Genomic DNA, 16,323 nt, shown 5'->3' with positions numbered 1-16,323 from the left:
AAGCATGCTAGAGCTTGGGAATAGAGGCAGATAGGATGAATTTTGGAATTAACAGAGGGGTGGAGGTTGGCAGAGTAGAAGTGATGGGAGCCAAGGGACGCACATCACATAAGTGCATGTGAAGAGAAGGCGTTTGTACTGACTGATCCTGTGCTCCAGACCGGGTAAGGGAGCCAAAGAGACCAGAAATATATTTGCAGGCTAATACTTTTGGCAAGCAAAGATTGTGTCTGTTTGCTTTGTTTGGTCAGTTCACATACAGAGATTTAATATATATGATCAAATGACCTTTACAGGGCTATGAGGGAAGCTGTGGAATTTTTGGGTGTGTAAAGGCTTTTCCTGTTTCTTTGAACCTTATTTCCTGGATCTCATTGAAGTGATTTCATGGAAAGAAGGCCTAATCATACTGTGCAATTATTTTACTAGTGTTATAGCTTTATAATAATAAGAGCTTTGGAGCAAATAAGGAAACAAAAATTGACACAGTCTAAAACTATGCTGTTCGCAAATGGAAAATTATTTAGGACAGTAACAAACAAAAGAGAGAAAAAATCAACCAGATTGTCTTTCTGAGGTAACGTAATTATTCTCATGTGTAAAGCAGAGGGTAAATCAAGTGAGTTTTATTTCCACTACTAAAAGCCTTCCTTCAGTTTTTATTAAGAGGAGACTTGATTTTGGTTGGTTTGGTAATTTATTAGAGTAGATCGAAGGTGCTACAGCCCCTCTGTTTTAGTTACAGCTTCAAAAATGCACTTAGTATTTTGGGTACCTCTCTGTTTTCCTCTCTTCCTCTCATCCCTTCTTTTTCTGGCTGCTTGTCCCATTCCCTTTCTCTTTGTTCTACCAGTAATATTTTTCTGAAGCTACTTAAATTTTTAATATGTTCTTTTTACATTAGCATATATGTCCGGAAGGAGGAGAGCTTTTCAATCTTCAGTTTTGAAAATTAAGCTATGTTTTATAGATTTGTTTTATCCCTAATCACTTAGTGATCACTAAGAAACCATGAAAAGTTATTTTTAAATGAATTTAATTTCGTTTGTGGTTTCTACTAGCAGTCCACTTCCGTTTTCAGATTCACACCAACATGTTCTGGAGTCAGATGACTCATATGCATGTGCCTTTATGCCTGAGTTTTAGTCGTTCCAAGAATAAATTTTGAAATAAATTTTTATGCCAGCATGTATACTTTGCTATTGAGACATCTGAAGGGGAAGATCCTGTCCACATATTTGTGTGTGTGTGTGTGTGTGTGTATGTGTGTGTGTGTGTGTACAAGGTCCTGTGAAGATTAAAAAATTATAGTACGTAGTTTTGCCCACAAGGAATTTGTAAACTAGATGAGGGAGGAGGAGCTGTATTATTGCAATCAAATTGCAATCCCTTATTTAAATATCAGCTCAAGTATCAGCTCAAATTATGTGACAGATAAGTTTATGTCCAGTTGCCAACTGACTGGTATAATTCTTACTTTTTTAGAGATAGAGTATTTTTTTTTTCTCCCCCTATAGGGTACATGCGCTTGCCAGAGAAACAGAGAGACTGACAGAAATCACCCCTCCCTCCCAGAGGGGATGGCCACACTGCAATCCTTTCTCCTCCATTCTCCTCTTGGGATTTTGGACATGCACAAACACACTCCCAGTGTGAGTTTTAAGCCAACCAGGTCCAGCAAGACTCAAACTGCAGTCAATTACATAGGAGTCCAGTGACGTAACCATTACGCTATATATTGGTTCCCTGACTGGTATAATTCTGAAGCACATAAATCTAGAGAATGAAAGAAAACTTCAGGATGACAAGAAGGAGTCAGTTTTGTATGGGTTGCACTGCTAGTGACTCCAACTGAAAAATATACACATTGTATGTCTTTTCGCTTTGAATTATGTGAATTTGAGCAGTAAAAATAAGGCAAGTTGTGGTCAGATGACTGGAATTCTGAAGCTAAGTTAGGCTACAAAGAGACTAGCTTCTTCTGTCCGCTTTCTCTACTACAAGGCATTGATCTCCTCCTCCTTTTCATGGTGGACCAACCCTTCATCTTTTGGGTGTCTAAAAATACAGACATACTGTATTCTTTCATCGTCAAGGTGACATGTATTATCTTTGGTAAGATTTTCTGAGAGCCTTTCCTGTTTATTTCTCACTGAGATACAAGATGAAATTACCCAGCATGGGAAAGATATAGGAATCTTTGATGTTAAAATATGTACAAAATTAAAATAAGCATTACAGATTTTCATCAATAGGCAAAATAAGTGTAATTCATACTTAAGGAGCAACATATGCTGTCCTAACTTTGTGTTGGGACAGTATTTCTGGTTTGAGGAGAAAGCAATTGAGACCCTGGTACTGGATATGGAAAATAAAATACAGATTTGTAAGAAACTGGTGAATTGTAACTAGCAGGATCTGATAATTGATTATGCTGGGGCAGAACAAATAGGAAAAATAAAGAGTTAATGACTCAGTGACTATCATTGATCAATATATAGACCACATTTGGAGAAATAGGCAGAAGAGAAAATGGTGGTGATGAGTACTGGGAAATGTAGAGGTTAAGCTGCTAAGGATGCATCCGCATGGAGTGGAAATTTCGAATCTGTAGGTCAGGACAGGCATAAGGCCTAGGATAATGGATCTACAAGTTATTTTTCTGGAATTGGCTGAAACTATGGAAGTTAATGAGATTATAAAAGCGTAGAGCCAGAACATGAATTGGTGAGTTTAAAGGAGAATCCGAAGAACGCAGTGTCCCAGAGTGAGGGAAGAGAGGGTACTCAAGGGGAGAGGTTTGATAAATAAAATATGTGAGATGCTGATTTGGCTTTTTATAAGAATTAAAAGAGGACACATCTCCTGATTTTTGAATCCTTATTCTTCATTCTAATAAATCAGTTTCAATATCCTTGCAATTTACTTACCATTTTCTTGTTTGGACTGATGTTCTTCATGCTCTTCTTTTATTTTCTTCAAGATCAGACGCAATGCCTTTACAGAATAAACAAACTCCTTTGGTTCACTTTTGATCTCCATTGGCCTTCATTTTTGTAATAGTGCCAAATAAGGATTCATCACTTAATCAGAGAACTTAAGAAAGAAAGTGTGTTTGATAAAATAACTCTGTCAACCTGAGAGTTAACAGAAACGTTTGTAAGCCTGTGGCACTTTAAGAGTGATCATGCTTGAATGATTAAAGATGGGTGTGTATCATCATTTTGAAAAAGGGGAAGATGGAGAGTCCTCAATTCCTTTTTTAAATAGGGTTAACAGACTGCTAATTTAGGGAACTGCTATAGATTCAATGTCTCTGGATTCAGCAATCAGACATACTCTTTTTTTATTTGCGAGAGGGCATGTGCAGAGAGAAAGCAATTGAAAGGAGGTAGAGAGAGAGAGAGAGAGAGAGAGGGAGAGAGAGATGGGCACTTCTTTTGGGGAATGGTTATGCCACAATCTCTTCTCTGTTTCTCCTTTTGTTGGAATTTTGGACATGCAAGCACATGCATCCAGAGTGTTTTTCAAGCCTCTGGGTCTAGGAATTGAAGAGTGTGGTCGGTCATATGGGATCCATTTGTCTTAATCACCATCTTGACCCTAGACATACTCTTTTATGATTGCTTTATAGACAAGATTAAGAGGACTATTGTGCCTGTAAAAGTGAATAGATTATGAAGTGAATGAAAAACTCCTGAGGAAATTTAGGGTATTTAACACAGAGAAAAATAGAAGAGCATGAGATGTTTTCTAATAAAGAATCGACAGGTAGAGGGAGACTTAGACTTTGTTTTGCTTAATTTGTTTACTTCATTTGATTTTGCGAAGAGTAAAACATGAATCATTGAAAATTATAGGTAAGAGGTTAAGCTAAATGTGAAGGTCTTTGAATACTTAAAGCAGTTCAAACTAAAGTAAGCCATTTTCTGAGGCTGTTTTCCTATCGCTGAAGTATTCGTGACTCTGTTCCTTGGCCTGACTTGTAGATACTGAATGTTGAATGTTTTTATCTGAATTCATGATAGGTTATCAGACCCATCTCTAAGAGACAGTCTGTCTCCAGATTCCATGAGCCTATGAATGTTAAGCTTAGCTTGAGGATACTTACTGGTTGAATAAATATAACTAAACCTATATTTGAGGAGGTAGGAGTTTACAGTGGTCAGTCATCTGGAAAACGTATTCCCAGGGTAAGGAATTACAGGTTTAGATAAAAAGGTGCAGAAGATTACGATGAATGAGATGAAGTGTCCTGGTCCCCAATATCAGATATCTATCCAACCTCTCTAAACTTCTTAAAAAGTTTTATATTTAGAATTCCTCCTTCTCCCATTTATTTATAACCCTGATTTACACACACACACACACACACACACACACACACACACACACACTTTTTTTTTTTGAGAGATTTTTGCTATAGGATGCATGCACTCGCCAGAAAGACAGAGAGAGACAGAGAGACAGAAAGAGAGAAGTCACCCTTTGGGTGGATGGTCACGCCGCAATCCCTTCTCCTCCATTCTCCTCTCAGGATCTTGGGCACTTTAAGCCATCGGGTCTGGGACTCAAACCATGGTCGACTATATGGGAGTCCAATGACATAGCCATTACGCCAACTGCTGGTCCCAACACACACACATATTTTTAAGACAGGGTTTTTCTATCGTGATACCTTTTTTTAGCCTTGCAGATGGGACTATCGGTGGGCGCCATGACACCTGGCTTATTTTTAGATTGGGTCTGGCTATTTGCCCAGGCCAGCCTTAACTTTGTGATCTCTCTACCTCAGCCTTTTGAGTCACTGGGATTTGCACACACACACACACACACACACACACACACACACGTTTTTAAGAAAGGTTTTAGCCACACACACACACACACACGCACACACACACACACACACAACCTTTTTAAGAAAGGTTTTAGCCATTGTGATACCATGTTTTACCTTCACAGGTGGGATTACAGGTAGGCACCACAACACCTGGTTCATTCTTGAAAGACCAGGTCTGGCTGTATTGCCCAGGGCAGCCTTGACTTTGCGATCGCCCTGCCTCAGCCTTCTGAGTTACTGAGGTTGCAGGTGCGTGTCACTGCACATGGCTTTTAGGTTGGACCAGGAATTGAACCTGAGCCTTGAAAGTGGTTCCATACTGTGGAACACTGCATCTTAATAGCACACATCATCACTGCCGTCCCAAGATATATTTTAAATGATGACATTTTGTATGTATGTCTTTGCATATGCATTTCAATTGCATATTCATGTAATTTTGTCATTGTTTTCCACTTTGCTGTGTGCGTATCTCACTCTTTTCTACCCACCCCAAACCTGTAAATTGGTTGAGTCAGTGTCATATTTTTGCATTTCTTTTGAATCTAAACACACTATAAGCTTCCAAATACATCAGAAGCTCTTTGAAGGAATGCATTTTAGATCTTGCTCAGAAGTCTTATTTTTTGAAATACTGATAATAAAGATGAATTAATTAAATTAATTTTAGTCTTCATTTCATTCAAACATTTTATAGTGTTTCTGTGATTATATAACAACTCTCTTATGTTTACAAAATTAGGAAATTTTATGCATATGCTCATTCATCTGTTAAAAATGATTTGGTTATCTTAACTTGTTTTTTTGGACAATGAGATTTTAATCCATTCTGGAACATTAGGCAAAACAGGCTGGTTTTGCAATGTTCCTTAAAGGTCATTAGGCTTGTGGGCTTTTTTTTTTTTTTTTTTTCTTTGGATCAGTGAAGAAGTAAAATTCCAGAGCCTCTGGCCTTCCTGAAAGCTGCCTTATCTTTGGTTTATTAAAGGTTACATTTGGGAAGAATTTGTAGAATTTCCACATTGTATTCAACTTCTGGGAAAAGATCTAGGTTTTTACTTTTCCCAGAGATGTTAGTCTCAGATTATGTGAGATGTTATAAACCAGAATACATGTCAATCATCTGTAATAATGCTAGTTTTTGAGCAGAAGGATAAAAATTTGTTTAAGGGATTTTTTTATAAGATTGAATATGCATAACATATATGCATACTATGTATATATTGTGAATATAATCATATAACCTATGAATATAGATTTTATGTGGTAATAATATATATATATTATGCAGATTATGTGACCCATCTTAGATTATCATCAAATCTTTCACTGAAGTGTATGAGACATAACATGCAAAAGTCCTAAAATTTAAGCCCAAAGAAATCTTTTTATACACTTTTTTATTAGAATATAAATATATTTTACAGATTTATATTTTTTAATCAGTTTTACGAGCTTTTTAAAGACTTCTGTTAAGCACCGTCATTTATATTAGTTTTTCACAAAGTAAGCAAAGTATGGATAAGGAGTAAAACATGTTTTTATGATTGGTTTTAAATTTACAGACCCTTCTGTCTAGTTCCAAAGAATATTTGAGGTGACTTATAAAAGTATTAAGAAAAAGATTAAAACAGAGTAATAGAAAATATAGTCTACAAGATCTAAGCCTTGAAGAAAACCGGAATATATACATATAGATTCTAGGTTCAAACACAGTTATTCAACTTTGAGTGTAAATTTGAGTCAAAAATAATTTTTTAGAGTGATTTTTGCTATAGGATGCATGTGCTCACTGGAGAGACAGAGACAGAAAGTGAGAAACCATCCCCAGGAAGGATAGCTATACCACAATCCCTTCTCCTCCATTCTCCTTTCAGAATTTTGGTCACACATACATACATTCCCAGCATGTTTCAAGTCACCCGGTCTGGGACTCGAACTGCAATCAGCTTTGTGGGAGTCCAGTGCCTTAACCACTATGCCACTTGCTGGCCCCATAATAAATCTTTTTTCATATGATTTTTCTTTATCCATGAAGAAAGAAGTAACATACAATTTGTCATAGGAACCAGTACTTTTCCTTAGTTGCTCTAAAAGCAGATATCTTGCATAGTTTTTTTTTTTTTTTTGTATGGATTAGTGAAAGAACACTGCCCTTAATAGCCTCCCTTACATACATTTATAGCATTTTTTAAAATAGTGCTTATTGTAATAAACAGTATAATAATAATAATAGTCAGTTTGTATGAGCCCTTATTATATATCAGACACTCTACTTTTTGAACTTGCTTCTGTTTATTTCTATATTTACCTTATGAGGTAGGTTCTATTGTTATTTCCATTTTTAGATGAAGAATCTGCCAAAGATCAACTTGTCCACATCATTAGTGGTAAATCCATGCATTATGATTTCAGATCTTATGCCCTTAAGCACTTTTATAAGGCAGAACACAATTTAGGTCTAGTATTATTGTTCTAGATAACCTAATGAGAATCTTTTTATTCATCAACAGCATTGAGATATTTGGGCAATACTGTCTCTATTTCTTAGAAAACTGTCATGAGTATAAGAACTTCATATGCTTAAATTTCAATCAAACATACGCTTTTAGTGATTTTGACAAGTTCACTTCATTCTGAAGCAATATTCCTAGATTCTTCTGTCACTATTTGTTGAAAGTATTCAGCTCTTGATATAATGTATTTGCTTACAAGCTGATGGAAACAGCCTTATCACTCAATAGTTAAATACCAGTCATGTGAAAAAGTTTAAGTTCACTGTTCTACCTATGAAGGGCAGAACTAGGACTAATTATAGATTATCTCATGGAGGTTTTATGATCAAAAATAAAGAATAATTTGCTACCGTACCAAATGGGGCAAGAATAGAATATGTTGACTTGTGAGGTACCATTTCTTAAAATTGTGGAGAAGGGCTGAGTTTGTTAGAATTTCCCTTACTGAGTGGGCTATGAAATTAGCTGAGCTTAATGGTCCTTTCCAACTTTGCTTTGCATTATCCTGTTTCCAGCTGAGTATCTGTTTCTGAGATCCACTCTGTTTTCTCATCAGGAAGATTGAGCTAATATGTTCTTCCTTACTATATCATTGATTGTTCTGAAAGTTTAAATAATTGTTATATTGTGATACTGTAATTGCAAACATTTATTAGTTTATTTTTTAAAATGAATAGAAGTATTTTCATTCTTTCTAAAAGCTTCTTTAACAACTACATACCAGCTGAGTGGCCATTGTGTGGCATTTGTGATATTTTACCTAAAAATTATCCAATTTGTTTATTTTTAATGTTCTTAGATTTTTCTGTCTTGATAATTACCATTTAGTTATTTAATTCCTCAACTCTCTAAGAAAAGTAAACCATCAAAGCTTGAAATTTGGATATTGCCAATTAGGTAATATACTACAGAATTTTAAAGGAAATGGATATTATTTTTACTCAAATCTTACCATTTTTCCTTCAGCAAGAATAATTGAAATTGGAGAGGACTGCTCACCATTCCTGGCCTTCTTGAGAAAACTAGCAAAAAATAGGGGATATTGATCTTATAAGATAAATAGACATTTCTAGGTGGGACATATTGTATTCAAATTGATCATTTTGAACCCTTCTTTTTTCCCTTTTGACGCTTTCTTTTCTTAATTCATGCACACCACTATGAGAATTATCTCACATCCAATACCTTACAAAGGCTTTGCCGTTTTAAATATCCTTCTGTGTATATATGAGATTTTGGCTCTGTTGTTTAGTCTCTGTACAGAGTCAGATTCACAGAATTTGAGAGCCAAAGGCCTTTGCCGTGATACAGCTCCCACCCTCATTTCCTGAGAAGGATGATGAGAATGGGACTCAGTTTAGCCAGAATGGTGACCCAGGACAGTTTTGGTTACCTTTTGTTTTGTAGTTTCTTGTTTCATGGGTTTATATTTGATCTCTTTAGCTAGAAGATACGTTGTTAGATCCTTTTTCTCTTCATCAAAGATCTTCCCTCACTCCTTTTTCCAGAGTAGGCAGCCAGAGCTACCATTGCAGAAGGAAATGTAAAGGGTAGATGGCTAGCCTATGCCCTAGTACTATTATTAAAGTATTTTCAATATTTAATATCTAAAGCACATTTTTTTTATCATATCAATGAGTAGAACTGCACTTATCTTAGCCAAAAGGCCAAGAAGTGATCATTAGAACTGATTAGCATTATATATAATTAAAATTTTGTATTCTCATAGTTGTCTAGACATGAAGACAGAAATTACCTCTACACGACTGAGATGATTAAATAAAATTTCGCTTTGGTTACTTGGAATACTGAGACAAGGTGTTAAGTAGTAAGGCCTGTATCTCAATATTTGATACACCCATCTAATTTTTTTCTAAGTATTTGTCAAGCACAGGAGACGATATCACTTAGAGCAGTGTCCCTGAAATCTGATCACATATCAAAAAAGTAAAGAATCATTGGCTTAAAAGAACAGCATTTTTGAGATGATGAAGGTTCCCTTTTAAAAGGAAATTGTTATATCTGTGGAGTAGCACCTATAGGTTATGCATGTCAACATCTTGTAGAAAGATATGGACTGATCCCATATAGTTTCTTGATTTTCTATAGGCTATGTTTTTTGGGCTTACATAGTGGTTGAATTGTAACTACAATCCTCCATGCATGTGGAATAGAATTGATTAGACCAAGATGGAACCCTCTGCTACTTGATTCAGAAGTGATTAAAACAAACCTACATTGGGACCAGCAGTTAGTGTAATGGCTATGTCGCTGGACTCCCATGTAGTAGACTGCGGTTCGCGTCACAGACCCGGTGGCTTAAAACTCACGCCGGACGCGTGTGCTTGCGTACCCAAGATCCCAAGGGGAGAATGGAGGAGAAGGGATTGCGTCGTGGCCATCCCCCCTGGGGGGTGATTTCTCACTTTCTGTCTCTCTGTCTGTCTCTGTCTGTCTGTCTGGCGAGCACACGCGCCCTATAGCAAAAGCTTCTCAAAAAAAAAACCAACCCTGCATTGATGAAAGAAAGCTGTTGTTAGAAGCTATTTTGTCATCGCAGTGAGTTTGGCTGACACAACTAACTGAAAATTGTAGTAAGGTTGGTTCTGTGTTTGGATATCATAGTGCCTATGTTATGAGTGTTTATTGATTAATTTTCACACTCCAATGTATTTTTTTCAGCATTGTATGTAACTGCCCCAATATTTCTGAGACTGCTATGTGGATATTTCATTAAACTGAAAAAAATCATTAAGGAGATATTAATAAAATAGTATGCATATATTAGAAAGTCACAGAGCAGTTAAATGTTCACAGAAATTTAGTTTACACAAGTGGGGAATTGGTACAACTCAAAAGTTTTTACTTGGACACTTTCCTGAGTTTTGATTTGGGCTGGGTGTTGTAGATCATAGTAAAAGACTGAGATCAAGTTTTGAGCGAGGAGATTTAGTTTTCAAAGGAAGAAAATTTGGATGGTCTAATGATGATGAGTTAATAGTATTTGCATATTATTTATTTCCTAAGTAGAATGTGACGGAGAATGATAATTTTTCTTTTCTTTTTTTGGCCTGAGAAGGACACTAAAATTTTTTAGATAAGGAAACTTTAAAAAAAAAAAAAAGTAGACTAAATCATCTCTTATTAAAGATTTAGAACAGGAAGAAATTTATTTTCCCCTGGTAGGGGTTATGTGATTGTAAATCTATGTGTATATGGACCACATGGCATTTTCATTTATTCAATGGAGACTTGAGAGGGTCTGTGTTTAGCACTTGAATATTGGACATGATTCAAATATGAGTCAAGTGTGTCTAGAGGCTTTATTCATACCTATTTTCTTTAGTCAGCAATGCTTCATAATGCCCTGGTTTCATGAATTAATTTTAATGGAATTAAACTTGAACAGCTCAAAATTATATAATTAATTTCATTCAGCTTCAATTAAAGTTACTAATTGAATCAAGCCTACTAGCATGACACCTGGCGGCAGTCAGCTACATAACAGTAGCAGCAAGTAAGTAGGACCGTTTTCAAGCTAGTTCATAATGTACTAGTGAGTTTGTGTAAAAGCATCTTACATTGATAAGCTTAGAAAGTCCTTGAGTTGACCGTAGAGTGGAAAGATTTCCTGAGTTGTTCTGAAAAGTAAAGATTTTAATTGAAACTCACACACCTTATGAAGATTATATTATTCTCTGTGATAATGCCAAGTAAATAGTACGTCAGTCCAGAACATATTGGTTTAGTTTATGTTTTATTGCTATTTGAATATGTTTTTTTTTCTTTCTAATAATACTCAGAATTAAACACCATATTTTTTTCATAAATCTTAGCCTCTGGATTTAGTCCTAAATAAGTGTCTATTTTCATGTGTTGAAATGTGTTTCATGCAGAGCTTTTCAATTGTTGTGAAATCCCTATGATACATGAGAAATTTTTGCATGTGCAGAAATTTTTTCCTTCCACTGGAAATGTTAACACGGTTGACTAACAACTTCTGTTTGAATCTCTTTCCTTTTTTGCTTCCATAAGCTTGACATCATCCAGCTTCTTTTATTTCTCTAATTCCTTCCTAATTGTACAGACTATTCTTGTTACTCTTTTATAAATACACTCACTTTTTGGTGAATAATACTATATGAATAATAATATAGCAAATCAACAGAAGCTCATTAGTTTGAATGTCTTCAATAATAGACTTGAGAATGATGTCTGTTTTTAGCTGTAACTTTTTTTCTGACTTGCAAAGTTCAATGTCCAGTGCTAGACTCATCCACTAGACTGTATAGTCCACGAAGGCCTTGGCTGTATCTCATAATTCAATACACTCTCTTCACCTAGTACAATGCCAAAATAACTACTGTGTACAGATATATAGTTTTTTAATGAATAAGGTATCTCCTGATCTCCAGGTTTTCCCAGTCAAATCCAGACCAAGAACTCAGTCATCTCCAGCTACAACTTCCTTGATTATCTGTTCAAAGTTCTAGTTAGTTTCTTATATTTCCCCTTTTACATCTTCTTTTCCAGTTATTTAAATCTCATCAATTTCTAAATGGACTTCGCTGTCTTTAAGTTTCCCTTTGCTAAGTGTTCCTTTTAGTTTCCCTTACTCTATTCTCCCTCTGAGATGTATCCATACTAGAGTGATTCTCAAGAATTAAGTGCAGTGGAATTAACTGAGTAAAGAATCTTCTTCCCTAATTGAAAAAATTAAGTCCTCTTTTGGGGACCAGCTGATGGCGTAATGGTTACATCACTGGACTCCCATGTAGTTGACTGAGGTTCGAGTCCAGAACCTGGTAGCTTAAAATTCACGCCAGGTACATGTTCATGCATGCCCAGAATCCCAAGAGGAGACGGGGGAGAAGGGATTGGGGTATGGCCATCTTCCCTGTGGATTGATTTCTTGCTTTCTGTTTCTCTGTCCATCTGTCTCTTCAGTGAGTGCACGCATACCCTTTAGCAAAATTCTCTCTCCAAAAAAAAAAAAAAAAAAAAAGAAAAGAAGTACAGTCTTTGGTGGTGGGGCCCAGAGGTGTATTTTTTTTTTTTATTAAAAGCTTCCCAAATGGATTAAAGTACGGCCAAGATTCAAGATTGGGAGTACTGTTGTGCACAGGTTTACTAATTATCCTTGTGCATGGAACATTTCATAAAGCATTCATGGCTACTTTGAATTACTTATCTTGCTTTTGAATTAGGTCCAGATTTCGCACTTTGGCCTTCAAATATCCATACTATATCCCTAACCAAGTCTCGTAACCTCCCCTTTAAAGTACTTAACAGACTAGAGAGTTGGAACGTTAGCTCAAGGGTCTGTTTTTGGAGCTTTCCTATGCTGTTTTTCCACTCTTCTCTCATCTGTATTTTTTGAAATTCTACTGATCTTTTAAAGACTATCCAATATGCACTTTTTTCTATAGTAGCTTTCTTGATCTTTGGATCTTGATGATTTTTTTCCCTTTGAACCTCGTTAGTGACCCAGACTTCTCCTAGCATGCATTTAACCTTCTGTTGTAGTTTATTTTTCCTTTGACTTTTGTTCCCAAGAAGACTTTCTATTCCCTTATACATTGGCTTTCCCCCTGAGAACCCACAAAGGCACATACATTTCTCATCCTAAACACTTTTATCTGTGGATGTGTTACATACTCCTTAACTTTTTCTAAGTTTCTATATAGAAACCTCTGTACTCTTTCTATATCTCCGTACTCCTCTGTCACTCCTCACTCAACTGCAGTCCCACTTTCATCTCTACCACTCATTTGAGTCTCCTCTCCTTTTGATACTGTACTACTGCCCCACCCCCTACATGTATGGATTCAGTCACTTTCATCTTGGATGCAACCTTCCCTCATTTCTCTATCAGTGCAGGTCACTGGCTGTTTAAAAATTATTTGTTTACTATAAACTTGACAGATTGTGTTTACTGTGAGCACTTCTGTTTCTTGAATGCTAGGTAGATGGTAAGTGCTCAATAAGTAAATACTGTTATTGGGCCAATAACTATGCAATAATCAACAAATGTACACTTCTCATGATTCTTTAAATTATAACAGGCTTACAAGAATTTAGAAATATATGTAAACTAAAAAAAGATAAAAATATGTGACATTCAATGACAATAAATATTTTTTTTCCAGAAAAATGTGATAAAGAAAGTACCAAGAGAGAGATAACTCAAGCTACCAATAGCCTATTCACACATGAAGAGATGGAAGATCAGTCCATTTGGGGAAATCCTTCTGATGGTGAACTCATCAGAAGTAAGTATTTTTACAGAAATTTTGAGTTATTTGGGGATATGACTCTGATTATATGTCCTCATTTAATTTTCCTATGTAATTACATCACAAATCTATAAGTTAGCAGGCCATCAGAAAGTATTTTCATTGATATTTAAAACAATACAGCTAAAACTAGGATATTAATAATGCTGTATGTCAGCTTTCATCCTTTCTTTAGAAAGACATATTTGACCTGTAAATTGTGGACTTGATTCTCAGATAGATTCAGTTAAAATGTAGTTTCTTGAGCAGAAACTAAGTACAAGTCAGGCAACTCTAAGTATATGTAAGCTGTGAAACTAAAAGGGAGAAGAGCTAAAGAACAACTAGTATTTTGAAAATAATAGTAGTAGGGACCAGTAGTTGGCGTAATGGCCATGTTGCTGGACTCCCATGTAGTCGACCATGGTTTGAGTCCTGGACCCGATGGCTTAAACTCAAGCCGGGCGCATGTGTGTGTGCCCAAGATCCCGAGAGGAGAATGGAGGAGAAGGGATTGTGCCATGGCCATCCCTCCCGGGGGGGGGGTGATTTCTCGTTTTCTGTTTCTTTCTCTCTCTTTCTGGTGAGCGCATGCACCCGATAGCAAAAACCTCTCCAAAAAAAGAAAAGAAAAGAATAGTAGTAGTAGTATTTTGGTAGCATTTATAGCCAAAAGATTACAGTTAACATTTTATCTATACTTGGATTTTTGTTGTTGTTGTTTGTTTTTGATTCTTTCCTGGTTCCTAAATTTTAACTGTACAGTATATACAAAATCTTTGGTATATTTTCATTTTATTTTGGGGATGCTCCAAAATAACCAGTATTTTGGGGCTTCTACTCAGAATTTCCTGTCAGGTTCTCCTCTCAACCTCCTTGAGCTTACATCTGAAGTTCCCCCAGCTAAGTGCAAGATGGACTTGGCATATAACGAATTATCCTATGTAACAAATATGTAGGTGTTGAGGTCACCCCATACCACAAATGAAGAGCATTTCAAAATTTTTGTTCATGGCAACTAAATTATCATGTCTAATTATTTGTTTTCCAGAGTGGACAGGAGAAATCATTGCTGGGAATCAACTGTTGTTTTCAATGTAATTTTTCAGTTCAGACAACTTCAAAATGTAGACCTTTTCAAAAAAAAAATGTAGACCTTTTCTTGTGTTACATATTATGCTTACTTTGAAACTTGGGACACTTTTCTTTCTAGAATATACAGTATCTACACTTAACTGCAAACCAAATAGAATAAAGCAGAGAAAAAAATGGAAAAGCCAATTTAGCAGAAAACAAACAACCATAAAAGTATGATGGAAGGAGATTTCTGGTTTTCAAACAAAGGCTCCCAAAATGAGTACGCTAGTTTAATTTTAGAATCATTTTGGTTTTTACACACTTTTGTCTTAGAAAACAGAAAAGAAAGGAAGGAAAGGAGACTCAAAAATTAGTAAGGAACAAGATTTATATGGCCTTTTCTACAGAATCAAATGAACATTATTTCAAGTAAACATCTGCAAAACAATGTTGACTATCTTTTCTCTGAATTTTGACTCAGCCGTTATAAAACTTATATATATTTTTAAGATACTGGTATATTTTATCTGTGATGTCCTAGCAGTCAGAGAGTTAGTTAGTATTAGAAGAGGGTTTTTGGTACAATTTACCTTCATAATTATTGCTTTCTAATTTTTTTCTTCATGGTAACAGAATTTTAAGTGTCTGTTTCATTTAATTGATTTATTTCCCTAATCTCCTTTCCCAAGGTCCACACTGGAAAATGTGAATAAGATCTCTCAGGACAAAAACCAAAATATAAACACAGTTGCATGAGAATGTGCAGAGTCATGTTAAAGTGTTAAATTTGTTTGTTTTATTTTCTGAAGCTCATTTCTTAGTCACAGAATTCATACCATGAAATTTAAAATGAATTACTTACTCTGTTGTCTATACTGGTTAAGTGGACAGTGATAAAAATATTATGAATAGCATAAAATGGTTTCTATATTGGGATAATAATGCATCCTGTACCTTGGGACACGAAAAGATTGGGGAACAACTGTCTAGTTTTTTACTAATATGCACGGGAGGAATGCAGAGATAGATTTACAACCCCCTCTGAGAGGGCTGCTGGGAAACTGGCAGATGAATGGATACACAGACGATATTGGCCAAAGACGGTAATGACGCGCCTTTCCGAAACATAAGCTGGCAAGCATCTCCACATATTTGTGGGCGACATCTGACTCTGAATCCTGATTGCAAACTTCAAAAACTCTATTTTTGTTATTTTCCTAGTCATACTTTTCTAGACAAAGGCTACTTTGTTAGATCTGCAGGACAAAAAATACCCCAAAAACCTGATATCTGGATTTGCAGAAGTGGAACATTTTCTATCATCTTTGAACTTGACTGCATTTCGGATAGTATTTGAAAGTTTGAGTTGTGGTGGCTTCTGCTGTTCCAACTCCTGATGAGCATCTCAACTGAGCCGTCTGACTCTCCTTTCCAACAGAGTCCTTGGTCATCTCCGAGTAACTTAATATGTCTCTCTTAACCCCGAGGATAGGGGGATGTGTATTTTCCAATTGTTCAGCAACTAACCCATATGGGGTGCAGTAAATCTTTTCTAATAGCAACTGGCCCAGAACAGAGAGATTGGCTCCTGCCTTGGTGGGTAGGGGAGGAG

General features: G+C 35.9%; 1 protein-coding gene across 1 annotated transcript in view; it reads left to right on the top strand.

The window, feature by feature from the left end:
- Nucleotides 1-16,323, top strand: part of MDFIC (MyoD family inhibitor domain containing) — a gene marked incomplete at its 5' end in the record, with an annotated part of 95,467 nt that overhangs the window by 7,742 nt on the left and 71,402 nt on the right. The window contains 1 exon segment of the mRNA XM_014593215.2: nucleotides 13,509-13,631. Within this exon segment, the coding sequence (XP_014448701.1) occupies nucleotides 13,509-13,631 (123 nt within the window).

The sequence above is a fragment of the Tupaia chinensis genome, unplaced genomic scaffold (assembly GCF_000334495.1).
Source record: "Tupaia chinensis unplaced genomic scaffold, TupChi_1.0 Scaffold139935_1, whole genome shotgun sequence".
NCBI classification, from domain to species: domain Eukaryota; kingdom Metazoa; phylum Chordata; class Mammalia; order Scandentia; family Tupaiidae; genus Tupaia; species Tupaia belangeri.
The sequence above is the reverse complement of the archived record's forward strand: the minus strand, read 5'-3'. Positions and strand labels throughout refer to the sequence as shown.